Consider the following 27,082-nt stretch of genomic DNA (forward strand, 5'->3'; position numbering starts at 1 on the left):
TAATGACAGTAATTTTGTTTTAAAGTATTCATTTCTTAAGAAATACTACACATTTGATGCTGTTTATCTCATTTGTAAATGGTGCACTGTCACTTTAAGCCCATTGTGTCACACGTTCTCATAATGATCCTTTTTTTACCAGCTCCGTTCAAATATAGCCTATGGCTAGTCCACAAACTCAAACATTGTTTGTGCCACATGTATAGCACAATATTAACAACGATAAGCATGATATTAAGTTGGCACAAACAGCTTTCATTCCCTTGGAAAGAGAAGCATGTATGACATGATGCTTGCTTGACATTTTCTGTTTGCAATTAAAAGTGAATTATGAGCCTGGTAGCCAGTAGCCACCTAGCTACAGTAGCTGAGTGAAATGTATTTCAATCGGCATATCATGTGCTTCATGTAAATAAATTATTGAATACTTCAAGACTATTAAGACCAGTTCCATTACACAAGGCAAAGACAACTCTTCATAATATTCTTGTCCAAATCACAGTGAGTGCAGCTATGTCATAGTGACCTGGATCTCATAGTTTATAACAGTACAGTAGGCTAGTGAGAACCGGATAATTCACAATCTCCTCTAATCTCGTATTTGTTGCCTTCACGATTTCCTTTTATATGTTTCTTATATTTAAAAGAAGATATCAATCATCATCAACAATGACAAGCCAGCTGGAACCTACTCATTTTCTCTCCCTCTCGTGCGTGCTTGGATGCGTTCTCAATTAAATGCAGTAGGCTAGCATAAGTTCAAGTTGGATCTTAATGGAGAGGACTCGAAAAGTATCAACTTTATGTAACATGCTGTTGGTGCTTTTTGACATTAAACGTTCTCTAACAAGAGTGCAAATCAGTTTGCAGTAAAGCTACTAGTGATTGGCTAAATGTTGGTCCTTCCTCTGTCTCTTGGTGCCCTACACACAGTGCGTAACGCGTGTGGGGGTAGCGGCAGTACTGTACTGTGCTCTGGCCGCTTGTCTCCGCTATTTTTTTTAATTTTTTTTTAGTCGCGGGAAAGCGTCTGTGGGGTGACTGGTCCACGATCAGGACATTTAGTTTTTGATTCGAGACATGTCAAGTCATCACAAGTCAAAGAGGCAAAGTCCGAGTCAAGTCTCAAGTGAATAGTATTCAAGTCCAAGTCGAGTCGCAAGTCATGCCGAATTTTATCAAGTCAAGTCTGAAGTCATTAAAATCATGACTTGAGTCTGACTCGAGTCCAAGTCATGTGACTCGAGTCCACATGTCTGATCATTATATTCTCAGTTGTAATTTCCCTGTATGTCCAGTTGGTGACCTAAGTGAGAAGGACCTGTTACGACGCTCTTAGACATTAAACTTGGCATTAACGAGTAGCCTACTCTGGGACAACTCCAGGGCCCACTTCCCCGAAAGCATCTTAAGCCTAAGAGCGTCGTAAAGTCCCTCTTACGAACGTCTTAAGATTTGCCGACTGTTTCCCGAAACCATCGTAGCTTAAGAGCATCGTGAAAACACTCGTGGATCTACGAGTGCTCCAGAGTACTCGTTACCGGCTAAGAGCGTCTTAACAGTACTTCTCACTGAGGTCACCAACAGGACATACAGAGGAATTACAACTTAGAATACATAATCCAATTTACGTTCCCATTCTTTATTGTGTTTACCTGTGATGAATCAGATTTTAGCGTGCAAAATAGCCTACATTTAATGGTCATAATAATGTGATGAAAAGCGGACAAAAATGCAATCAAGTTATGAAACGAGACGTTGCCAGAATAGTTTGACATTATCTTTGCTAAGTGAATATTTTATTAGGCCTATGAGGTAAAAAGCAGAGAAAGCAACATGTGGTTTAGTCTGTAGCCTACTGCATCAAAATCTAAGCCTACATATTTCCTCTCTTTCTTACTCGACTTCTTTCTTATCTTCAAACGTGTTCTTAAGTGGCACCGCGAAAACTTATTGCATGTTGCAACAATCTAATCTTAAAATAATTACAATTATTTATGTCTCTGTGTGGTATATAACCTACTTGGGATGCTTACATGCAGATGTCAAAGTGTTTCTATTTTCGTATTGATGTGTAGATCCGAAGTTTAAATGGTAGGCCTATAGCTGTGACACCTGACATCACCGTCAAATCAGAGGATATTTCAGAACTATTAACGTGGACAGCTCCCATTAAGAGCATCTTAAGAGCAGTGCATGCGCGTTCACGCTACGAGCATGTTCGGGAAACAGTCGGAAAAACCAAACGAACAATCGTAAGATGAATCGTAGAAAACCCTCTTAAGAGCGTGTCTCCGTCGTTATCGGGGAAGTGGGCCCAGAGCTCGTTTACGCTTAGACATTCCCTGACAACTCATAGATCTACGAGTGTTTTCACGACGTTCTTAAGCAACCATGGTTGCGGGAAACAGTCGCAAATCTTAAGACGTGCGTAAGAGGGACTTTACGACCTGTTAGGCTTACGATGCTTTCGGGAACTTGGCTGGCTTCACTCACTGAACAGCCCCCAATTTTCCATAAAACATGAGTGATATGTCCATAGGCTACATTTGTTGGACTGTTCAACCTGGATTCATGTTTAGAGGAGAAAAGTGAATTTGATTGGAAAATACAAGAACAGCTTAGGTTTCAGTAGGCTGTCTTCAATTCGAATTAGGGGTAAATAACTTTCTGTATTAAGATTGAATTACCTGTTTGTTTACTTTCTATTGTAAATAATACATTTTCATTCAGCCAGCAAAAATACATTTTTGTTCAGCCAATTGGTAAATGTCAGCACAGGAATTCAGTCATGCAAAAATGTAATTAACTTGAATTTGGATAAATTAAAATGGACAACGAAGAACACAAAATGAATCACAAAATCCAGCTGTTGTTTCTATTTATGTCTATAGCATTTATACAGCATTTATAAAGATTCTCAATGGTGATAGTATGGATTTGAATATAGTGTCCTGTGGGTTTGCATTGAGTTTAACATTTTTATTTCTCAGCAGCTCCAATCCATCAGCGATCTAAGATCATTTTACAATTCATTGTTGCTTACTGAATGACTTCATCCTCTACATTGAAGTTAGACAAATGCCATGTAAACATTGATTATGTGCTTTAAAAAAGCAGACCACAAAGAGGTCAGCCTACATAAGACTTGTGAAACCCCCCTTTTTCATCATTGTTGTACAGTACAGTAGGTTTTGTATCGTAGGTGTTGTGGTGAAATATGGTGAGGAAGTCTTTTAAGGCCCTATTTCAGTGAAGACCAGACAAGCCCTGTTTTCCGTGGATTGCGTGCAGGCGAAATGCGTCTTTGCAGAAAGGTCGTGTCTACCGAAGAGCAGTCGACCGGAACCCCATGTGACTGTTTCCGTGGTCAGGGGTTCTATTTTTGTCATGTGCTCTTTTACTTTTGTGGTCGGTGTTCTTGCAACACCTGCTACATGCTCGGATTTTGGTGTATTCATATGTCATTTAGTTTTGAATACAGGAACAATAGATTCTGACCCACATTAGCCTACTAACGGGACAAAGCCCTGTTTGGACAAAAAACAGCTAAATAATAGCAGCAGTTAATAATGGTAGCTTTACTGGAAAAGTCCATTTCAATCCAGTATAAATGGAGTAGGGCATGTAAAAGCATGGAGAGACCATAGGCTGTATAGTCTATGGTACAAACAATCACTCCACAGTATAACTCAATTATAAAATATTAGCCTCAGGATCAGATATGGTAACTATAAGCCTCGTAAAATCAAAGACTGGCTTGGGTTCTCTATATTAGCGTTATTTGCATATCAGTGTCAATAATGATGAGAAATAAACTATTTCTTGAACATACACAAACCACACATCTTTGTGCCATGTCCCTTCAATTAGAACAATGCATCAGGGTTTTATTTAACAGATAGAGAGACAGAGAGAGAGCATAAGAGAAGAGACCCAACGGATAACTAGAGGATTGGATAGAGTATTAATTCTCTGAATCTGACAATAATTGTATTGGATTAGCAACGTGAGCCACGCCTGTAAGGCTGTATACCAATATATGTAAATATTGTAGCTAATGGCCTACTGTGGTCATACTGGATTAGTACCAGCAGAATGTGACTGGGTTGGCGTTTTTCCCATCCAGGTAGAGGCCTGGACACACACTGATGGAGCATGGCTGTAGGAAACTACAGAAGGACGAGTGGATGAGACTCATGGTGTCTGCATTATAGAAGGACACCTGCTGCCTGTCACAGTCCAGGTACAGGCCAATCCTCCGGGGGGGATCCTTCGGGGCATTTGAAACGGGGGTCTCAGTCCCATCATGGGAAAAGACGTAGCTGCCGTTCTTAAGGTGGAGCTGGATTTCCTTCTCTGGCAGCTGAAGCTCTGTTGTCATTTCCACCTTAAGGCCGACGCTCCAGTTCTGCTTCCCCCCCACGTCCAGCTCGCAGTAGTGTCGGCCAATCTTAAAGGTTTGGTTGGTGCTGGTGCCGGGGTTGTAGGTTTTATACCTGCTGCCACCCCTGTCCACCTGGCGAATGCTGTGGCCTTCTGGGGACAGTTTGAGGTAGGAGTCTCCTGGATCTTTCATGCTCAGATGCTCCGGGCCTTAGGGAGAGGAACAGTATAGTTTTCACCACAGTAACCACATCCACCTTCCTACTAAGGAGGTTCACATTAATTTGAAGATCGCTACATACAATTCAGTATCATTTGAACAGCATGTACTGTACATGTCGGAGCAGGGAACACATGTTGATGTTGAGGTTATATACTATCTGTCTGTCTATCTGTATACTGTCTGTATGTGGTCATTTCTTTGTCTAGTTCTTTAGTTCTATTCTAGTTAAACTTTAAATTAAAACAGCCCGTTTATTTGACAGTGAACGTTCTCTGCCCACCTGGTCTGATGGTCTGCAGCATCTCCTTCCACACAAACAAGGGCAGGTGAGACTCATAGGGGCCCATTGACATGGAGTCAGGAGTCACCACCAGGCTCTTCACCTTTGACCTGAACCTGCACCCAGAAACCAGAATCATGTTATTCTCACAGATCCTTGTGGGGTTATATGCATTTTACCTGTCAACAGTAAAGGCTAAAGGAAACAGTATAGAGATGCATTGATGAGTGTTAGATGTGTGGTTTATCTTAAGTCAATCTAAATGATTGAGTTTCTAAATTCTTAATTTCTTGAGTTTCTTTCTTATTAAACCATGCAGTCGGGTGGATTGAAAAGACCAATTAATAATCTAGAAGATGTTAATTAATCTAATTCTAGATGTTTCTATGAGCCTTGCATAAGTATGTACCCTGTTGACCTTGTGTAGGTAGTCTAGTATATTTCAGTCAAGTATATTTAGTGTATTTTGTTTATACATGTTTATTTAGTATATTTTATTTACTCACTTTTTCTCCTGTTTGTCTTTCATCCCCTCTGTTACAGGATATCCTTTGTCTTCCCACCACTAGCCACAGACACACACACACAGACACACACACACACACACACACACACACACACACACACACACACACACACACACACACAGATACGCACGCGCCCGCACACACACACACACAGTAATGAGTAATGTGGGAGGAATGCAGTGAGCTAGGTGACTATATTGGGTTGGAATACCAGAGACTATTCCCCTGGATCCCACGTGTAGAGTCAGCAACTAATACAAGCACTAACATCCAACCTGTAGTCACATTCTGAAAACTCTAAAATGCAATTAGCACAACATATGTCTGTTGTCAAAGTCAAAGTCAAAGTCAGCTTTATTGTCAATTTCTTCACATGTTCCAGACATACAAAGAGATCGAAATTACGTTTCTCACTATCCCACGGTGAAGACAAGACATATTTTACCAATTTAGGTCCACAGACAAACATAACATTCAAGTAAACAAAAAAGTAAGTAAATAAGTAAATAAGAGGGCACATATAATAATGAAAAAATAAGAGCAGCAAAATTTGGTTGAAATTGTGCATAGACAGTCAATAAAATACTAGTGCAAAGTCAGGCCAAAAAAAGGCTTGGGTAGTTCTGTTTGACCTAAGTAAGAAAGAAAGTGGCATAGTGGTGCAAGTTATGTAAGAGCAGCAGAAGTGTTGTGTTTTCAGGACAACAACACCAAGTTGTAAAGTGTACAAGTGTGCAAGTGGAGTAGTGCAGGCGGCCATGTGGTGGCTGTTGTGGTCATACCTTTAACACAATTCATGTTGTGTCAGAAAATATGCAATGAACACATTTCTAAAAGGCTTACATTTTCTTTACATACAATAATACCAGAAAAAGAGAAAGGTTTTTGAGGTGTAGACTTAGTATATAAACAAAGTGTGGTTTTGAAAGGAACTAATTAACTCTTTGGCTACTTGTGTGATGCATGTGTGTTGCTGTGTTAAGTTTAGAAAAGGTATTTTAAGTACAGGTAAATGCTTGAAAGTGATTGCAAAAACAAATGCAAAGTCCTTAAAGGTGCTCTAGCGATGTTACACGGTTTCTAAGCTAAAACATTTTTTGTCACATAGAGCAAACATCACCTCACCATCCGCTAGCCGCCTGGTCCAGCCTGGACCATTAAAACAATTACACGAGAGGGATGGGGAGAGAGTAGTGAGCTAGCTCTCTGTATTGTTTGAACGTCAACACATGTGACGTTACCCAACATCGCTTAGAGCACCTTTAATATGACAACCAGGGAACTCACTGATAAGAAAATGTATAGGTATGCAATGCACTTGGTTTGGATAAAATGGTCTGACAAATATATACATGTAAGATGAATGTCATTATAGCTTGAGCTGAACAGGCTGCAGTATACTTGTAGTCATCATATTACAATGTAGTCATAATCCTAATTGGGAAGCCTAACAGGTGGAGCCAGTTTTCAGTGTGCAATGATGCACATTCTGCATCTGCCTTCTCTGCCTTTTAATAAACAGATTGTGTGCTCGCCTGTGAGCTTGAGTAACTAAGAGCTAGTCAGTGTGAGTGTGTTGTCCGTTCTGACCTGCAGGAAATGATCTGGTCTGGGGATCTCCAGTGCTGTCCTAAGGATCACCTCCTTCTCTCCGCCATCGACTGCTTTCCCCTGGATATCAGAAAGTTTGCGCTGCATGGCTGCCACAGATCTTATCTTCTTCTGCTCCAGCTCTGTCTGCAGCTCCTTCTCCTTTTTCCGCAGAAACTGATGCAGGGCCGCAAACTGAGAGAAGACTTGAGCCTCAAGACCATCAGACCTCTTCTGCAGTCGTCCAAACCAACATAGAAATAAAAAAATAAAATTATGGTAAATATCAGCTGAAATAATATCTGACTACCCTCTGGTAATTATTTGGAGGTAATGTCAAACTTTATCACAGCCGAGTACCCAGAATGCACTGGGCCAAGCTTAGTCTCACCTCACACTTGGCAATCTCAGCGAGTTGGTGTTGGCTGAGGTCATGGAGGCTTTGGTTTTCTTTCATTATAAATCCCAGAGCTCCTTTCAGTTCACCCTACAGCCAAATATGATACATGATTACTGAGCACACAACGCATTACAACTACAACAGTGTCAATACTTGAATGAATACATGAATAACTACACATACACAGACACACAGACAGCTTGGTCATTATATCACACCTTGTTTTTCTCGGCGGCCTCCTTCACAGGTTTGAATATGTGTCCCTGGTGTTTGTCCTGCTCCTTACAGATGGTGCAGGCCAGCTTCTGATCGGTCACACAGAACAGCTTCAGCCTCTCGTCGTGCTCTTCACACACCAGGTCGCCCTGTGGCCGTGGAGCCCTCGGAGGCTCGTCCTGCCCCGGCGAGGTGTTCAGGTTCAGGTGGACCTTGAGGCTCTCAATGATGTTCCGGAGGAGTCGGCTCTCCTTGATGTCCGTCGAGGAAAAGGGTTGCCTGCACTGAGGGCACATGACAGGGCCGATGCTGGCGTTGACGTGACCGGCGATGCAGGTGCGGCAGAATGAGTGCTCGCAGGGGAGGATCACCGGATCGGTAAAGTCGCATAGACACACTGGACACTGAATCTCCAAAGCCAATGGTGAAGCCATCGCGAGTTTCCACCAGACTCTTTTTCCTGCGAGTTACTTAAACAGATCTCACAGCTCAGCTCTTAGGATGGAGCGCGAGGGAACACAGATGCACAGCTAAAGAGAAACAGAAAGTGTGTGTGGTGCTGCTTTCACCAAGATGAGTTACGCCCATGGATTGGCACCAGAGGTGGTCAAACTGGATTGTCTTGATTGTATTAAATGAATCAACACCGTATTTTCTGTGAGGTAGTGTCACCCATATCTCCTTGTGTAATGTACAGCTGTTGCCTTACATTTAGGAGTACCCCAAGAGAATGAGACACTGATGCAATGGTACCCAGTTATGTGAATAAAACCGTGGCCACAGGTCGACTGCCTCAGAGGTCAGATGGTTGCATGTTTTACAATAGTGAACATGTTGGCATGTATTTTGGTGAGTTTTTGGGGCTAATCTTCAAAAACTGGCACCAGTACTGTAGCACTTATTCATATATTATCATACTTCACTAACCAATTGGTCTGATTATAATAGCGCTTCCAAGGAGACTTTGTGCACATCCCAGGTGCTGAACAAAAAAAGGGTCAAGTTTTTTAGGAAAAAAGTTCGCACACTCCTTGGTATTCTTTTGTTGAGTTTATTTTCTCATTTGGCACATAACGTTTCGACCTTGCGGTCTTCCTCAGATTAACTTGCAAACACAGTCTTGGTACATGATCTAAATCACCTGTCTAGAGGGGTGGAGTCAGCTCAGTGATTCATTAACCCTTGCAGGTACAGCATGCAAGCTTGTGGCGTGACTAAAGCCAAATAAAAACATAAGATAGAACCTTAAACTTTGTACAATGACACAAGCAGATGTCTGAAGATACAATCATCTACAATAAATAGAGTTTTACATCATGTAAAACTCAGTAATCAATGCAAATGTTGTTCACAGTCAATATTAGAGGAAGGGTCTAATGTCCAAATCTCCATTGAGCCTCCTTGGGGGCCAAAGTTGGGGCCAAAGTTCCCAGGTGGTGGATCCAGAAGGCCTCTCTTTTTAGAAGCAGGTTGTCTGTGTCTCCTCCTCTGCGGTGTTGTTCTACATGTTCTATCCCTATAAATCTCAAGGTTGAGAGTGGGTGTCCTGATTGGTTAAAGTGAACCGCCAAAGGGCTCTTTTCATTGTTGTTTCTGATGTTACTCCTATGTTCACTTATTCTTATCTTCAGGGCCCGGCCTGTTTTACCTACATAGGCTTTCCCACAGGGACATTTAATCAAGTAAACCACATTGGTAGTGCTGCATGTGATTTTACCTTTAACATGTAAATTCTTTCCTGTTGTTGGGTGGGTGAAGGAGTGACATTTGTATGTGAAGCTGTCTTGTGCACAACGGCCACAAGGGTAATTTCCGTCTGGAATGTCGCTTAGGAAATGCTGTGGTGTTGGTGCTGGTGGACAGTCTGCCTTCACTACATAGTCCCTGATGTTGCGTGGCCTCTTGTAGATAATCCTTGGGGGCGCCTGGAGGCTTTTTGGGCATGTCGGGTCTGACTGTATTATATGCCAGTATTTTAGCACCACTTGTTTGATCTGCCCCGCCACTGGTGAGTAATCCAAAATGCATTGAACCTGCCTTTCTGTTTTCTTACAGTGAGATGGTATAAAGCTTTCAGGCTGGGTAATGCCCCTCACCTTGTTTGAAGGCAGTCTTCAGTTTAACCCTTAGCACGGAATCTCTCCAACATGATGTCGCTTTGCTCTTTGAAATCTTCTTCTGAGCTGCAGATGCGCACTCTTTTCATTTGACATATGGGTAGGCTTCTTCTCAAAGGTGATGGGTGGAAACTATCAGCACGTAACAGTGTATTATGGTCAGTTGGTTTTCTGTATATGGTGGTTTCCAGACCGTCATTTATTCTCTTGATCTGAATATCTAGAAAATGAATGCTGTGTATATCAGCCTCCATAGAGAATCTTAGGCAGCCACAAGAAGTGTTGAGAAACATGTGGAATCTCTCTAGTTATCCTCAAAGGTGCCATCATATAGGACTAGGATATCATCCACAAAGCGTTTGTAAAATTTTATTTGTGGCAAGAATGGGTTTCTATCTGTGTTAAGGATAATCTGGTGTTCTAAGTATCCTACAAAGAGGTTTGCATAATTGCAAGCCATCTTACTCCCCATTGCTGTTCCATTGGTCTGTAAGAAAAAATCTTTTTCAAAGAGAAATTATAATAGCGACAAACTAGTTATATCTTGTACACTGTGTTATATAACAAGCAGAAACATGTTTTGTTACAAAGAAAGAGTTTATATCAGAGTCACCATTCATGAATGTGGAAATCCTCATCCAACAGAAACAGAGTGAGCATCCTTGATGATTACAATAACACACAGGCTGTGGAAGCTGTCACCATGAGAACATTTTTAATTAACCGATCATAATGTAAATAAGATGCACACTAACAGCTGTCAGGGAGATTTTACATCATGTGCATTTTAGGCCACAAAGTCCAACTGATAGGTGTCAAGGGAAGAAGAGGAGATAGCAAGTGTAAGATACTACAGATTAAATAATTAACCAACACACCAGTTACCATATCTAGCAAGTTAAACCATCACAGAATAATGTGTGCATGGCTCAAGCAATGTCTAATGTATGCTAACAAATACTGTATGGCAATGAACAGAGACAGTATGAAAAAGACTACAGGAGAGCTCTAGCTGATACTGCACAATATCATCAGGGCAGTCCTCAACACAGACAATATCATCACGGCAGCCCTAAACACAGACAATATCATCACGGCAGCCCTAAACAGACAATGAAGAGGATGAAACATAGAGAAGAGAGTAATGCAAGATCTGCCGCTGGGTAGACTGAGTACAGTTGAGACATGTGTACAGTTAAGACACTTTAAATATCTTGCTTACACAGCAAGCCCAAGTTGTGATTTTTGCTATGCACATGCGTATTAGTGCCCTCTTTGATCATGGACAATTTGAACGACATAAGTATCTCCCATCCAAGGACATCGGCAAATGTTTGTTTTCCAAAGTAAGAATTTCACTTCACCATGCACCTTCGACAATGAATAGCTCATTACACTTATGTTACTGTTAAACGTAACTGGTGTCATTACAAACATTATTCTGTGTCCTAAAAACTGGCATATTTTTGGCATTGTGTCATGTAAGGTCGTGGCAAAAGGTGGGCAGCGGGGGACAGTTGAGACACACATTGGATTGTGTTATTACTTAGAACATTCCATTTGTAGGCTACTGATCGCCATATCTGTTCCTGTGTCACATTTTGTTCATGATGTATTCCTTTTAACCAACTAATTTAAATGAAATGAATGAATTTGAACTACAAACACTTTGTAATTGCTATGTTTTTATTTATTCAACTTTCCGATGAACGGTTAGTTAACCATACATCATTAAAAATGGGTGTCTCAACTGTACCAGGTAGGTGTCTTAACTGAATTCTATAGGGTACAGTTGAGACACAGTCAAGACAAAAATGCACCTTATGTTTATGAGCTAATTGTGGAAAATATAAACTACTTATGGGTATTATTGATTGATAATATTTTAGTCTACAAGCTAAGGAAATGGCATGTGGAATGTCGTGTGGAAAATCACTTCTTTTCAGTATCTATTTTTTGTTTGATTTTGTGTGGGCAAAAAGTGTCTCAACTGTACTCAGTCTACCCCTTTCAGCTCACACTTTAAAACACATCAGGACATCCATACATGGGATGGTGAGATCACTGCTATACTCAAACATGAGCTGACCAATATTTATGCTTATTAAATTCAAGGACTACACCAATATCTATGTTTATTATATTCAAGGACTACACCAGACAGTATAAATGACTGATGTGTTGTCAGCATTGCAGAACGTGACTTGTCGTCTGTCGCAATCCAGGTACACGCCGATCCTCCAGGGCCTGTCAGGCAGATCCACCTGCACTTCTTCCCCAGTCTCCCGGAGCACAAATACGACATTGTTCTTCAGAAGCAGAGCCACCTCCCTTGGTTTGGGGGCCGACACCAACGATGACCACACCTCTGACCACACCTCTCCCCAAGTAGACGTTGCTCCGCATTGTGGATGGGCTTTCACTCTCAGGCCCAACTGCCAGTTGGCCTCCTGGCCCACGTCCACTTCCCAGTAGCGCTGGCCAGTCTGCAGGCTCTCCATGCAGTCCTCCCAGTAGCCCCCATCCAGCTTCTTTGGCCTGGTGAACACAGCCTGGCTAATGGCCTGCTGCCCAGCGTTGCAACTGAGGAATAGGTTCATGTTGGGGTAAACTCTGACGAAGACGTCCAGAGCTGTGGCATGACAGATCAGTTATTATCACAGATATGACCACAGGGTCTTCGTGAAAGCAGAGAATGTCTTGGTGAAACATTTAGCCAATCTGAAATCTTAAGTGTCATTTATTTTGTCTTTTTTAATTAATATTTATTTTTAAATGATTTTACCTTGTGCGTTTTATGTTTTCTATTTTATTATAATCTTTACCTTTTAAACTATTCTTTGACTATTGCTCTTCCATGCTTTTATTTGCTATTACTGTTTGCTTTTGTTTATGTATAGCACATTGAATGTCCTGTGTATGAAATGCGCTATATAAATAAACTTGACTTGATGAGAAGATTGATGAGAATTTTGAATGAAGAACACAGAAATTATGACACTGATTTCCCCTACATCCCCACAGGTCTAGTCCACCCCCTCTGTGCTGTCTCACACATAAACAGTGCCCAACTCCTATTGTAGTTCACGTATACATGACAGTCCCCTCCACCCTGAGTTTGAGTTGCTTCCCTCAGGGCGGCGCTATAGAGTACCTATGGCAAAGAAAAAGATCTACAAGGGCTCTTTTACACCAAAGGCAGTTAGTATGGTCAATAAACTGTGGAAAAAATAAACATGGAGCATAGTTTGGCTAGCTACATACTAAAGCTGCACATCTGCCCAGCTAGGTCTGCAAGAGGAAGTGTGTGTGTGTGTGTCTGTGTGTGTGTGTGTGTGTGTGTGTGTGTGTGTGTGTGTGTGTGTGTGTGTGTGTGTGTGTGGGTGGGTGGGTGGGTGTGGGTGTGGGAGGGAGAGAAGGGGAGAATGGGTGTGTGTGCAACCAAGGCCTACTTGTATTGAAAAGTATTTATCCTGCGGATATGTTGTGTCTCAGTGAACACTGTTTTATGGATTTGTGTCTATACTGTGTATATTGTATGTACTGTCTATTTGATTGGTGAGACCGAAGACAATGTTCATGCATAACATGACAATAAAGTCTATTCATTCATTCATTCATTAGGAGTTCAACCCTGTTACCTTGCGTCAAGCACCTGAGCATCTCCCTCCAGATGAAGATGGGTGTGTAGGATTCATAAGGCCCAAGGGTGAAGCGATCAAGCAGAACCTTGAGACCAGCAGTCCTGGACTTATACATGCTATGGAATAAATACAATTTTTTAGGATGTCTTGTAAAACACATTATACAGATATGCATTACAGAAGAGTAGAGTAGTGCAGAGCAGTCATGTGGAGTAGTGTGCAGAGGTAGTCTGGCTAACGTCAGACCTCATCTCATTGAGATGGGGTCTGGGAACTAGGCATTCATTTTCTCGTATTTGAAACGTGGTTTACAAATGCCCAGAGCCGTTTATTGGGCGCTACGAATGTCTATCAAATGCATCTGTACGTAGCTCATAACGGCTTTGGTGTGTCGTCATCGTCTTGCTGCCCTCCCTCCGTTCTGTGATTGGTCCCCTGAGGCAAAAATTTGCTCCATGGTATCCAGGCTGCCTAGCAGCGTGAATAAAATTGTGCGCGTAAGGCAGCATGGGAAAACCCAGGCTAGTGCAGAGGAGTAGTGTGCAGTAATGTGGAGTAGTGTGGAGTAATGTGCAGTCATGTGGAGTAGTGTGGAGTAATGTGCAGTCATGTGGAGTAGTGTGCAGTAATGTGGAGTAGTGTGGAGTAATGTGCAGTCATGTGGAGTAGTATGCAAAGGAGTAGTGTGCAGTAATGTGGAGTAGTGTGCAGTAATGTGGAGTAGTGTGCAGTAGTGTGCAGTAATGTGGAGTAGTGTGCAGTAATGTGGAGTAGTGTGCAGTAATGTGCAGTAATGTGGAGGGGTGTAGAGTAGTTTGCAGTAATGTGGAGTAGTTTGCAGTAATGTGGAGTAGTGTGCAGTAATGTGGAGTAGTGTGCAGTAATGTGGAGGGGTGTGCAGTAATGTGGAGTAGTGTGCAGTAATGTGGAGTAGTGTGCAGTAATGTGGAGGAGTGTGCAGTAATGTGGAGTAGTGTGCAGTAATGTGGAGTAGTGTGCAGTAGTGTGCAGTAATGTGGAGTAGTGTGACGTAATGTAGAGGGGTGTGACGTAATGTGGAGTAGTGTGCAGTAATGTGGAGTAGTGTGCAGTCATGTGGAGTAGTGTGAAGAGGAGTAGTGTGCAGTAATGTGGAGTAGTGTGCAGTAATGTGGAGTAGTGTGCAGTAATGTGGAGTAGTGTGCAGTCATGTGGAGTAGTGTGAAGAGGAGTAGTGTGCAGTAATGTGGAGTAGTGTGCAGTAATGTGGAGTAGTGTGAAGAGGAGTAGTGTGCAGTAATGTGGAGTAGTGTGCAGTAATGTGGAGTAGTGTGAAGAGGAGTAGTGTGCAGTAATGTGGAGTAGTGTGCAGTAATGTGGAGTAGTGTGACGTGTACTCACCTTCTCTTTGTCTCATCACCTTTGTGCTTCATTTCTTGGACTTGATATAGTCCCTTGTCACTCCACCACTGCAAAAGGAAAATTACTGAAAACATCTGAATATTCAGTATTTACCAGAATACCTTGACAGATCTTCACAGTAACCTCTGATGACCACAGATGACCACTTCCAGCTGAGGAGAGAACTCCATACCTGCAGAAAAGCATCGGGATTGGCCATGTCCAGGCCAGACTCCAGGCTCTCCTCCAGCCTCTCGGTCTCCCTCAGCCTCCCAGCGATGGCGGCCTCGTTCCTCTGCAAGGGCTCCAGGGCGCTCCGCTCCTGCCTGTCCACCTGCTCCCTCGCCACCCTCTCCCGCTGCCGAAGGAACTCGTATATCATCGCAAACTGGGCTGTGATCTGGTCATGTTGTCCTTTTGACTTATCCTACCCAGAAACAGAGTGAAATAGTGGACCATGTGGCCTTACTGTGATTATAGCCAATGAAAGATGTTTTTAGTTTGTTTTTATTTTTATTTTCTGTTTCATTGAATGCAAATAACAGTTTGTAGCGTAGTAAGACCAAGGTTTCTATTCTAAATAGTGCGACATCTTGACGGCTGATGACTAGCAACATCTAATATTTCTCTCAAACTCCTGTCATCTGTTTTGGTTTTGCTTCCACTTTCATTTTGAGTGCCTTACCTTCGTTTTCCTGATCTCGTCTGTCTGTTTCAGCTTTAGGTCACACAATTCATTCCTCTCTGTATACACAAAGTCCAAAGATGCCTTCAGTTCTTCCTGTTCACAAGAAGAGTTTGTCACAAGTCTCATCCCCTCAATGTGATGTGATTATAAAACAAAAGGGTGGATTCCAATGTAGCTTTCACATAGCATTAGTCTAAAAACAGAATATAAAAAACCCCAAACTAGCCTTGTAGATGACGGCAGCCTCAGTCACAGGTGTGAAATGGTGCCGTTGGTGCCTGTCGCTGTCCCTGCAGACGATGCACACCAGCTTCTCATCAGTCATGCAGAAGAGCTTGAGTTTCTCCTGGTGTTCGGGACAGAGCAGCGCGTTGACCACTCCTGTGGCCTCCTCCCTCGTCCGTCTGTCAGAGCTCCTCTGGGGTCGACCGGCCTCCAGGGTGTCTCTCGCAGCACGGGTGATGTTTTCCAGAAGTCGGCAGTCTCTCAGGTCTTCCCTCTGAAATGGACGCCGGCATTCTGGACACAGGCACAGCCCAGGACCAGTCCTACGGATGTAAGCCGTAACACACTGCTTGCAGTAAGTGTGGTCGCATGGCAGGCTCACCGGATTTTTAAAGTCCTCAAAACATATAGCGCACTTAATTTGATCGGACAGCATGGAGGCCATAGAGATATTCCTGAACTCAAGCCCCTCTAGTAATAGACTGTTTCATCTCTCTGCTCGTAGGTCGAGGAAGGCTACTTCACTGCTGCTCCTGTTGACAGTGAAATGAGAACAACATTCATTTCAAATCTCATGTTGCTTGAAACACAAAGGAACCAGTCAAACAAGATGAATGCTGTAGAGCAACTTTTATTGTGATTATTCCCAAATGAGAGTCATCTGAACAGTATGTAATCCAACAGGCTTAAAGAAACCACCAATCAGGCACAGTGGTAGAGAACAAACACAGATCTGCCATAGAAAGTCATATTTTTACACCTGATTAACTGGAGGTTGTAAATAAACAGTTTTGTGCTTTTGTTTGGAATGTCAATGGGCACCAGCGAATTACACATTTCCTGATTTGAAGTAGGAGCTTGCCATCTTGATGGAGATGTCTTGCTGCTGGTGCCACTGTGGTGCATACACAGCCCAAAACTGACCACATGGAGCACACGCCCCCCTGCAGAGGCCTGTTTGCACCAGGGTTGCCCATCTCAAGAATCTTGTCTGAGACCAGACGTAGCTCCAAATGAAAATGTTTAAAGATATGACATTTATTGTTATTGCTGTGACTTTTGCCTTTTGTCCAGCACCCAAAACATAGGCTACTTGCCCTGCATGGTGTGGAGACTGCCAGGGTGTGGACGCTCACCTGGTAACCTGGATTACAGATTACCTGACCGAGCGACCACAGTTTGTCAGACTGAAGAACTGTCTCTCTGACACTGTGATCTGCAGCACCGTAGCACCACAGGGAACTGTGCTCTCTCCAGTCCTGTTCACCCTGTACACATCTGACTTCTGCTACAACACCGAGTCATGCCACATGCAGAAGTTTTCTGACGATACTGCAATTGTGGGGTGTATCAGGAACGGGCAGGAGGAGGAGTACAGGAGCCTGGTGGAGGACTTTGTGCAATGGTGCAAACTCAATCATCTTCAACTTAACACTTCAAAGACCAAGGAGATGGTGGTGGATTTCCGCAGGTCTAAGCCCACTCTGCTACCAGTCCACATTGATGGGGTCAATGTGGAGGTGGTTAGCACCTACAAGTATCTGGGTCTCCACCTGGACAATAAACTGGACTGGTCAGCCAACACTGATGCACTCTACAAGAAAGGGCAGAGCAGGCTGTACTTCCTGAGGAGGCTGCGGTCCTTCAATGTGTGCAGTAAGCTCCTCAGGATGTTCTACCAGTCTGTTGTTGCCAGCGTCCTCTTCTATGCAGTAGTATGCTGGGGAGGAAGCACAAGGAAGAAGGATGTGGGGCGAATTGACAGGCTGGTAAGGACAATGAGTGTCACCCACTCCACAGCACTATTGTTAAGCAGAAGATCCTGATCAGCTGGAGACTTCGCTCACTGCCTTGCACAACTGACAGACTGAGAAAGTCATTTGTCCCCAGGGCCATTGAACTGTTCAATGCCTCACTTAAGGGAAGAGGAGAGATAGACTTCTCTGCATAGTCTGTCTGCCTCTTCACCCCCTCCATGTTTGGTACTGTCTGTCCACTAGCCACTTTTACCACTGTCTTTATGCCTCACTGTTTGCGTGCTATATTAGCAGATTAGCACATATGCATAACCCCCCCCCCCCCCCCCCTCCATGCCACAGCCGAACTGTGGCCACACTTCTTAAATAGTTAAATATATAGATATATAGACTTTACTTTACTTTATTTCTGCATTGTTGCACTGTTGGACTTACTCATTTGCACTATCACCATGACCACTATCACCATTGCACTACCACCATGACACTCATTCACACAGAGCACCTTAGAGCACCTTACCATACCTTACTATGCACAGAGAATCACAGGCTCAGTCCCTGCCTCAGTCATTGCAAGCGCCTCTGATTGATTAATCACCACTATGTGGATACTGTTTTTAGAATTGATTTAGATTAAGTGTTAGTATAATTTGTATTTTTGTAATTTGTATTTTTGTATATTTTTATATATTGTATTTAAGTGTTAGTTAGTATAATTTGTATTTTAGTATATTTAGCATATTCTTTATCTTATACTGTCCTTATTGCTTAGTTGTGTTTTTATATTATATACTTTAATTACTCTTTCTGCTGTTAAAGAATGTGTTTGTGTTGTCTGTATGCTGCTGAGACCTTGAATTTCCCCTGGGGATCAATAAAGTATCTATCTATCTATCTATCTATCTATCTATCTCTATCTATCTATCTAGCTGAGTATGGCTGCAGGAGGAATCATCAGGTGGTGCACACCTGGGTTTGAGAAGTGGACATTGCAGAGGTGCCCCCCCCCCCCCCCCCCCCTGTATAGCCAATGGATCTTTGAGGATTGATTTCCCACTCAGTGATTCTCCTGTCACTTCATGCGCATAATGGTAGCTCAATGGCAAATCAACCCTCACTGGTTGAAAGCCTTTTGTGGAGGTGGTGTAGCTCTACCTAGTGGTCATTTCTGAGAAGCTAAATTTAGTGTAACCCCGAGAATGAGTGTGAATGAGTGTGTTTGTAGACATCTCTCCCTTTCTACATATATATATATATATATATATATATATATATATATATATATATATATATAATACCAAAGTACTTTTTATGATGCCTAGGTCTGATAAACATCTATCTGACAGACAGACAATAGATATGGATCAGTAAATTCTATTCTCTCTCACTCTCCTGGGGATTACAGAAATAATCCTCTTTTCCTGTCAAAGGACCTCTCCCTCTCTCTCTCTCTCTCACATACACACTCTCTCTCTCTCTCTCTCTCTCTCTCTCACACACACACACACACACACACTCTCTCTCTCCCTCTCTCTCTCTCTCTCTCTCTCTCTCTCTCACACACAAACACACACACACAAACACTCACACACATGGCAGTAATGAATCCTATATGTACTGCAGCTGTCTGTAGAGCCACTGCACTAAGCGTGTATCCGATAGACTGCAGGATGAGAGTGAATGTGGAAACTGTGTGTCTATAACCTCTCAAACAGGTGCAAATCAGAGTAGGAAATGGAGTCAGACACCAGGCCTATTTTCATCGATGGTTCCTCTTTCTTCCTGTTTTTAAACCCAGGCTATTATCAAGAACCTCTGGCATTACTGAGAAAAGTGACATCTGTCATTTGTGAGTGGGCGGAATGAATTTTGTCAGCAAAACAGGGTCTGTTACTCTTAACATAATCAAAGCTGTGCCGGCTGTGCAGGCAGTGTTGTTTTCATGACTTCCAGTATCCTGCCTATCCAATCTCCTTCCTGCTGCTTTAAAGTGACACAAAGTAGGAAATCCCCCTTCTGTCACTTTTAAACATACTGGGTACCCATTAAGTGATAATGATAATAATAATAATAATAATAATAATAATAGCACCAGGCGTTCTGAGAGCACACGGGCAATGTCAGAGACTTCATTCTCCTTATTGTAAGTCAGTGTAATATTAAAATGAGTTTCAAACCAACATTTTAAGTTAAAAGAACTGCATTATGTTGCTTTAAAACATGGTAAACCTAACATGCTTGCATTACTTGATATAGAAACGTATGTGCATGATGTGTGCGTTTGAGCTTGGTTTGTGGGCTTACATTAAGGTGACTTATCTACCAACCTACCCTTGTCACCATCATTCCTTCCAAGCTACTTATTCTACTTCCACACATATACATACTCATACTCTGAGGGTTCTGAGTGTTGGACCCCTAACCCTAGGAGGATCCCTATGGAAATGCAGTACAGGAAGACACAAGGCAAGACAAAAGTTAGAGCCACACTCATTTATTTAAGAAGCAGTTTTCAGAAAGCCGAAGGGTCGTTCAATGACAATGCTAGTATAAAAGTTAGTTTATAGAAACGCCTTCATTTACAAAGCTCTCACACCCACTTTACTCTTGTTATTCGAGTCCTCCACGATAAGACATAAATGGTTCAAACCGGACAAGCTTCAGGTGCACTGTGGGAAATGGAGTGTTCGGAGATCAGACGGTTTTGACGTTGGTTGTGGTGGTGACTCCCTCGGAGGAAGACACCCGACTGCTGCACTTGGCAGGCAAGCAGTCGTGGCACACTCTCCACCTGCCCAGCAGCTGCAGGAGCTCCTTGCGGAAGCGCACGCCAGCGAAGGCGTACAGGATGGGGTTCAAGCAGCAGTGCACGTAGCCGACACTCTCGCTCAGCACCAGGCTCTGCTTCAGCGCCTCGTCGCAGTTCAGGTGTGCCAGCGGGCCCAGGATGACCAGCAGGTCCAGCAGCTTGGTGAGGTTGTAAGGCAGCCAGCAAAGGCAGAAGACGGCAGTGACCAGCAGAGCCAGCCGCACGGCGCCCTGCTTCTCCAGGCTTCGGCGGCGCCGGGACAGCGTCAGCACCACGGCCGAGTAGCAGTAGCCCATGACGGCCAGCGGCAGGAAGAAGCCCAGGAGGTGCATTAGCATGCGGCTCAGCAGCATCCAGGTGCCGCCCTCCAGGCCCTCGTACGAGCACCGCGGACCGTAGACCGGGTCGTCCAACACGGTGGTGAACACGGCCTCGGGGAAGGACAGGACGAAGCAGAGGAGCCACAACAGCCCGCAGGTGAGGTGGACGGTGCGCGGCCGCCGGTTGTGCATGCTCGGCACGGCGTGCACGATGGCCAGGTAGCGGTCGAAGCTGATGCACGCCAGCAGCAGGCTGCTGCACAGCAGGTTGAGGCTGACCACCGTGCTCAGCATCTTGCAGAGGAAGACGCCGGCCGCCTGCTTGGCCGCCATGAAGGGGAGGGCAGCGAGAAACAGCAGGTCGGCCAGGCCCAGGTGCAGCAGGTAGATCTCGGTGATGCGCAGGGAGCTCCGGCGCCTCCGCAGCAGCACCACCACCATGAGCCCATTCCCCGCCACACCCAGCACGAACACCAGAGCGTACACCAGCGGCAGCAACACCGTCTGGTAGTGCTGCAGCCAGCTCTCCTCCGCGGAACAGAGACCCCAGTTAGTCCCATTGCTCTCAGCGTCATAGCTGCTTGTGTAATTAAATTCATTCTCGTAAGAAAAGTCTTCCATCTGCAATAGTTCACAAAAATACACACCTGCATGTCAGTGGTCACATAACTCTATTTATTTGAATGCATTTATTTAATAAATGACATTATCCCCAAATTGACTCATTTGTAAACATGCAATCCAGAAACTTTCTCAGTAGTAAGAATAGATGTATGTGTGTGTTTTCTTTGTTTTTTTCCACAGCCTGTGCCAGCCAAAGCAAGACCAACCATTCAACCAAATCTCCTCAGATTGTTTATTTGGGCTACACCCCCCCTTACCCCTCCCACCACCACCACCACCTCACATCACACACCCACACTCTGGCCCACCCATCACAATATTATCCAGCCAGTGTGTCAAGAAGTGTGTTTTTCAGGTTACTTAATTTAATTGGCAATGGCTAACTAGTCAGTACTCAAATCATTTGAAACTGGAATTTGAATTGATCCAATAACTAAGTCACATGTGTTGTTTAGTGTTTGGGTTTGTATGCTGAACATGATGAAAGATGGTTAGCTGTTGTCACCATCAGTCCCAAATTAATCCAACATTTTGTTTAAGTAAACTAAAGTACAACTCGAGTCAATATCTTCATCTACAGTAAATCAAATCAAATACAAAGATACACCTGCGTCTCAGCCTGTTTATCACCATACACTCATAAAATACGCATCCTTTTACACACTGAGATTATTTTATGATTATTTTATTTTCTGAACCCTTATAGCACACATTCTTGTCAGACATGCAAAAAAAGAGTTAAAGGTTAAAATATAGCATACACCAAAATCTATTTGAGTTTCTAAGAATCAAAGAAGTAGATTGAATTACCATCCAAAATGTGCGGTTCTTACCTCCAACGCTGTGTAGAATGTACTCATTGTTGTGTGTGTGTGAACTGTGGTCCTGGCCTCCTGACATCCTTACTGGAGGGGTTGGTGGTGGGTGGGGGGTGTCCGCAGAGGTGAGAGTCACCCAGCTGTGAAGCTCAGACCTACACTGGGGACTGTTCACTTCCTCCTGCAACAACATGTCTTTACCGCTCATTGGTTCACAGTCTCACAGTTTCATAATTCAGATTACCTGTAACCAGTATATTAATTCAGGGGAGAATTGGGTAAGATTAACCAGTTTTTTTAAAAAGGGAATGTCAAGCCAAGGGAATGTAAGACAGAATAAAACTGATTCAGATACTGATACTGATTCAAGTAAAAGTCACAAAACATAGAGTCTCAAACTTGCCCTATGTTTGGAATGAGCTGATGATAAAAGCTCTGAATACACAACACAGTCACAACACTGGGAAAGCCACAACAATACAAAGAAGACAGTAGAAGACAGAAGGGGAGCATCAAATTACTGGGGTTGGTGTTGCTGCCCTGGACTTGACACTTATAGTATTGCCTAACAATACTAGCTTTCATACATGACATTACCTACGATTACACTCAGTAGGATAAATATCACAACTGGTGCTGCGCAGCGCCAACAGCTTATCATGACTTGGTGGACTGAACAGTGTTTTCCCTGTGTTTTCTTGATGCATTTCTAACTATTGAGGCTACTATTCACCCCTTGCAAGTGACGTCACGTTTTATAGTATAGCCTAGTGGACGGCAAGAACACGAATAAAATCAATGGGTTGTAATGGGACATATCGCACAGCTAGGAGATTATAGTGAGATTTAACCGTAGTAATGCCCTTCCACGACTGTTGGCTTATTGTTTGGAATACAACAACATCCCATGTTCTTGCATAGATATATTTTGGTTTGTTTTCTTTGTGTTTCGGGAGTATTTCAACCACAATTGCATGCTTATCTCCTCAGTGTATGAAGCACAGCAGCGGTTGCTATAGCAACCATAGACTCTGAACAGGACGGCAGATAGCACTTAGGCAAAGTCTTTGGCAAGATCTGAATGTAAACAGATAATACCGTTCAAGTTTTTTTTAATTTCCTATTTCTTTCAATTCTTCAACTTAAGACATGTAAGAAGTAAGTTTATTCGCTGGGCAACGTACAAACTGACGAGTTACATTAGCCCTAGCACTATGAGCTACGATAAAAGTTAGCTATCGATAGAATAGCTAGCTTCTAAGTGTGGCAGCTAGTTATTATTTCATGTTCTGATATGACATTCTTAACGTTTTGACTATGTTACAACTGATAAAAGCAAGACAAATAAAGTAACCAAATCGCTTTGCAATATTTTAGTCCAGAAATACTTATGGGTGTTCATTTACCATAATGTTAATTACAGTAGCCTAACGTAACATTATCTCCCCTTGCTGTTACCACCAGTTTTAATAACTTTACATTTGCGATCATGACCCATTTCATCTAACAACACCACTGGCATCTTCTTTGACTATCAGACCCCAAACAGCAATACATTGAACTACAAAGATGTTATAGTAATGGTGTTCAGTTCATTATAATCTTTATGACATAATGTAATTTGCCGTCCAGCATGGAGCCGTCACGTGACTTAAGTCACGTGTCTGCAAGGGGTGAATAGCGTTTTTATGATTTCTCGGGGAATTTTGGGAAACATGAGGTCTCACTTAGACCTGGCTCATTTCTTGTGAGATTACAACAATTTTGGGACCATAACAATTTATTTCCCTTTACCATTCCCCCCCCCCCCCCCCAAATTAGGTGATCTGCTAGTCAAGAAGATGTACTTGCAGAGATAAACGTTCTTCTCGGTTAGCCGAAGCTCATGGCACAATAGGCTGAGTGGAAAATGTCTTTTTCAGTGAGAAAGTCTCATCATGTAACCATTTAGGATAAGGACCCTGAACAAACTGATCAACATATTGGACAATGAATGTCATCCACTCTACAGCACTATTAAAAAGCAAAAGAGCTTGATCAGCTGGAGACTTCGCTCACTGCCATGCACAACTTGCACAACTGAAAGGCTGAGGAAGTCATTTGTCCCCAGGGCCATTGAACTGTAACCTGACTCTCACCAGATGAATTTCGTTCCGCCTAGCTCCACTCATCCATCATCCATCTGGGATCGATCCATTGGAGTGGTGCTTCAGAAGGCTGGGCCTTATTAAAAAAATGCTTGCATATGATTGAATAAGCCACTTGTCCTTCATCTATTCACGTGCTACTTCAACCACTCACATCGAAGCCAACCCGTGACGCTGATAACAGTCTTACCTAGCGTTCATGGGCTTCGGAAAAACCTTTTTCCAGGCAAAACATCATCATTCCGTGTCATTCACGTCACGTAATGTGTGAGTCAGAGGTCGGAAACTGGGGCTAGATTTTGCTAACAGAGTTGCCCAGTTAGGGGCTCGTCATCACTTTTGTCGTCACGTTGTAGTTCGTTTGTAGTCCATGTGGCCTTTCATGTCCAACAGTTTTAATGTGAACTTATACTTAAATACAACTTAAATACAGTTGTTTATTTAGGATTAGTGAGTGTATGTTTTAACCTTTGTTGTGGCATCCATGTTTGTCATACACTCCGACGGCAAAGCACATGAACACTTGCTGTGGGAAAAACAAAGTAGCCACGGGGGCGGTCCTTGTCATTCCGAAGTGCCTTGAATGCACGGTCACAGTCGCTTCTACGCTATGTCACATCTATAAAACTCCCGCACTGCGTCCTGATTGGCTCTAGCGTAAAATCTGGTGCAGAAATCACTCTCAATGGAAGAGGTCCCAGATGGATGTGAGTGAAGCTAGGCGGAACGAAATTCATCTGGCGAGAGTCAGGTTAACAAAAGCCCCCAAAATACTTAAAACATTAAAAAAAGAAAAAACATTTAAAAAATGTTCTTTTTAAATGTTTTAGATGGTTTGCAAACAGATGGTTGTCAATATTGTGTGTGTGTAGTCATGTCTATGTCCACATCCATAAACATTTAACTTGGCCAAATAGGGTACAGGTTGTGTACTGTAGGACATTTTTACCAAGTCTCGTGTCACATTCTGCTCACAAGGCATGCATGACAATTTAGTTGTTTTGTAATGAGCTGCTACTTCATTCGCATATCCTGTTGCAATCACTCAATGTGTATCTGGGGAACTCCTCCTCCTACTTCCTCGCAGAACTTTATAGACAGTTATATAATGGAATTTAATAAGGTGTAAGGTGCTATAATGGAATTTAATGATCTTCCTGAATAAATCAATTTCAGTAAACTACTATTCTACTCCAAGCTTGCCCTTAGAAGGAACAAAGGGGGACGCATGCACTATGATAATAGTACTACTGGTTGTGAGTAAGGAGCCCAATTTAAAAAAAAACAATAACAACAATGAGTTTGTGGAAAAAGTTTTATTAGACCATGGTATCCATAAGCCACAAAGTGTGCACACACAGGCAGAAAAATGCTTCATTTTGTGGCTGCATTACTACCTTCAACTAGTATTATTCTTCTAATACCTAAATGGTGTGTCATCCATTATCCTGCCAAAATGTATGTGTCCATTAAAATATAAATTTGGAGCCAAAATGTGCAACATTTCCTTCTTATATTTCTCTTGTATGAGCTCACCAGAGGTCAACACCTCGTAAATAGTGTTTCTGGCAGTATGTTACTCTCTACTGTCTATACAATGGCCTACATTTACATTGAATATATGGAACATATACAGCCTGTAGGCTACGTGGATTAAGCCTAGTCCAACACTAAAAGCTTTTTTCAATGGAGAATTTATTGTCGGAATAGGGATAATCTGTCTATGGAAAACTGGCCCCTGGCATACAAAAATATCAGAAAACATTGCCTTCAATTAGAGCATACAGGACAGAACAGGATTGCGGTTTCAAAATGTTGCTTACCAAGTAGGCATTGGCGACCTCCTTCGCTGGTTTAAAGCTGTGTCCCTCATGTGCCGCACAGTCCCTACAGATGACACAAATGAGCTTCTGATCCGTCTCACAGAAGAGCTTGAGCTTCTCGTAGTGGTCAGCGCACACAAGCGTGGAGTTCCTCTGGAATTGGACAGGGTCTACCGCTCTTCCTCTCTGGGGGTCCTTGGCGGCCACCATCTTGGTAAGGTCTTCCCTGCCCACATCCACCAGGTTCTTCAGGAGGCTGTTGGGCTTCAGGTCTTTGAGGCTGAAAGGCTGGCTGCACTCTGGACACGGCTGTTGACCCGAGCTGGGCTGTAGGAGATCCAAGAGGCATTTCTGGCAGAAGGTGTGGCTGCATGGTAAATCCACCGGGTCTGTGAAGATGTTCCTACACGCAGGACACTGGAGCTGGATGGTCAAAGAGGCAGCCATAATCTTTCTGCTGTTTTTAAAACAGCCTTCAGTGTTAGCTGCACTAAACTGAAATTCCTACTCTGATATTTCTACAGTCCTCAACATTCTCTCAAATGGTGCACTACAAAAGAAACAACTACACCCAGCTAGCTCTCGGTGAAGATGATTGCTTTCTCATTGTGGCGATGTTTATACCATCATGCAAATGCCCACATAGAAGAGGTTAAACAGGATCTGTCTGATAATGTACCGTACATTCCAAACTCTTACTGTAAAAGAGAAGAATGCAACCTGTTCCTGCAGCATGCCTTATCTGCCGGGAAGAGACACAATCCTGCTGATGAAAAGAAACACAATGGAGACACATTGGTGTTTATGGAAATTAAGCCATTCTATTGTTTACCATGGAGGTGGCTCGATGGTACATTGGGGCTAAACTCAGTGCCAAACGATAAATGCAGAATTAACTTCATCTCCACAAACCGACTTACCTGAGTGTGTCTCTCTCTAGGTCTGATAGTGAACTGAGTGACATCGACACCTTGTGATCATGAGTACACCCTACTGCACTCCCAAGGTGCTCAAGAATGAAATTAAATCAACATAATTATTAATTTGGGTATGAATAACTATGGTCTCAACTGTACATACTGGTATTTAAAATCAGTGATCAACATAT

The 27,082-nt window shown here is 43.0% G+C and overlaps 3 protein-coding genes across 6 annotated transcripts; all 3 read right to left on the minus strand.

The window, feature by feature from the left end:
* Nucleotides 1-3,849: 3,849 nt before the first annotated feature.
* On the minus strand, nucleotides 3,850-8,181 carry LOC121721400 (zinc-binding protein A33-like). 2 transcript variants are annotated; one of them, XM_042108293.1, is made up of 6 exons: nucleotides 7,625-8,181; nucleotides 7,398-7,493; nucleotides 7,007-7,237; nucleotides 5,396-5,454; nucleotides 4,890-5,005; nucleotides 3,850-4,596 (listed from the first exon to the last, which is right to left on the minus strand). In XM_042108293.1, the coding sequence occupies exons 1-6, from the start codon at nucleotides 8,054-8,056 to the stop codon at nucleotides 4,085-4,087; spliced, it is 1,446 nt and encodes a 481-aa protein (XP_041964227.1). In that variant the 5' UTR covers nucleotides 8,057-8,181; the 3' UTR covers nucleotides 3,850-4,084. The 2 variants fall into 2 exon arrangements, with proteins under 2 accessions (XP_041964227.1, XP_041964226.1); XM_042108292.1 differs by having other exon boundaries at nucleotides 7,007-7,240; nucleotides 7,625-8,179.
* A 2,161-nt stretch (nucleotides 8,182-10,342) lies between these two features.
* Nucleotides 10,343-16,208, minus strand: LOC121721078 (nuclear factor 7, brain-like). The gene is made up of 7 exons (XM_042107684.1): nucleotides 15,678-16,208; nucleotides 15,449-15,544; nucleotides 14,957-15,190; nucleotides 14,764-14,831; nucleotides 13,381-13,499; nucleotides 11,829-12,371; nucleotides 10,343-10,770 (listed from the first exon to the last, which is right to left on the minus strand). The coding sequence occupies exons 1-6, from the start codon at nucleotides 16,119-16,121 to the stop codon at nucleotides 11,884-11,886; spliced, it is 1,449 nt and encodes a 482-aa protein (XP_041963618.1). The 5' UTR covers nucleotides 16,122-16,208; the 3' UTR covers nucleotides 10,343-10,770; nucleotides 11,829-11,883.
* Nucleotides 16,209-19,922: 3,714 nt separating this feature from the next.
* Nucleotides 19,923-26,800, minus strand: LOC121721081 (C-X-C chemokine receptor type 5). 3 transcript variants are annotated; one of them, XM_042107692.1, is made up of 4 exons: nucleotides 26,674-26,800; nucleotides 25,975-26,397; nucleotides 22,020-22,185; nucleotides 19,923-21,183 (listed from the first exon to the last, which is right to left on the minus strand). In XM_042107692.1, exons 3-4 carry the CDS (start codon nucleotides 22,044-22,046, stop codon nucleotides 20,128-20,130), a joined length of 1,083 nt encoding a protein of 360 aa, XP_041963626.1. In that variant the 5' UTR covers nucleotides 22,047-22,185; nucleotides 25,975-26,397; nucleotides 26,674-26,800; the 3' UTR covers nucleotides 19,923-20,127. The 3 variants fall into 3 exon arrangements, with proteins under 3 accessions (XP_041963626.1, XP_041963625.1, XP_041963624.1); XM_042107691.1 differs by lacking the exon at nucleotides 26,674-26,800 and having other exon boundaries at nucleotides 25,975-26,609; XM_042107690.1 differs by lacking the exons at nucleotides 25,975-26,397; nucleotides 26,674-26,800 and having other exon boundaries at nucleotides 22,020-22,548.
* Between the last annotated feature and the right edge of the window lie 282 nt (nucleotides 26,801-27,082).

This window comes from Alosa sapidissima, chromosome 10, assembly GCF_018492685.1.
Source record: "Alosa sapidissima isolate fAloSap1 chromosome 10, fAloSap1.pri, whole genome shotgun sequence".
NCBI lineage: Eukaryota > Metazoa > Chordata > Actinopteri > Clupeiformes > Clupeidae > Alosa > Alosa sapidissima.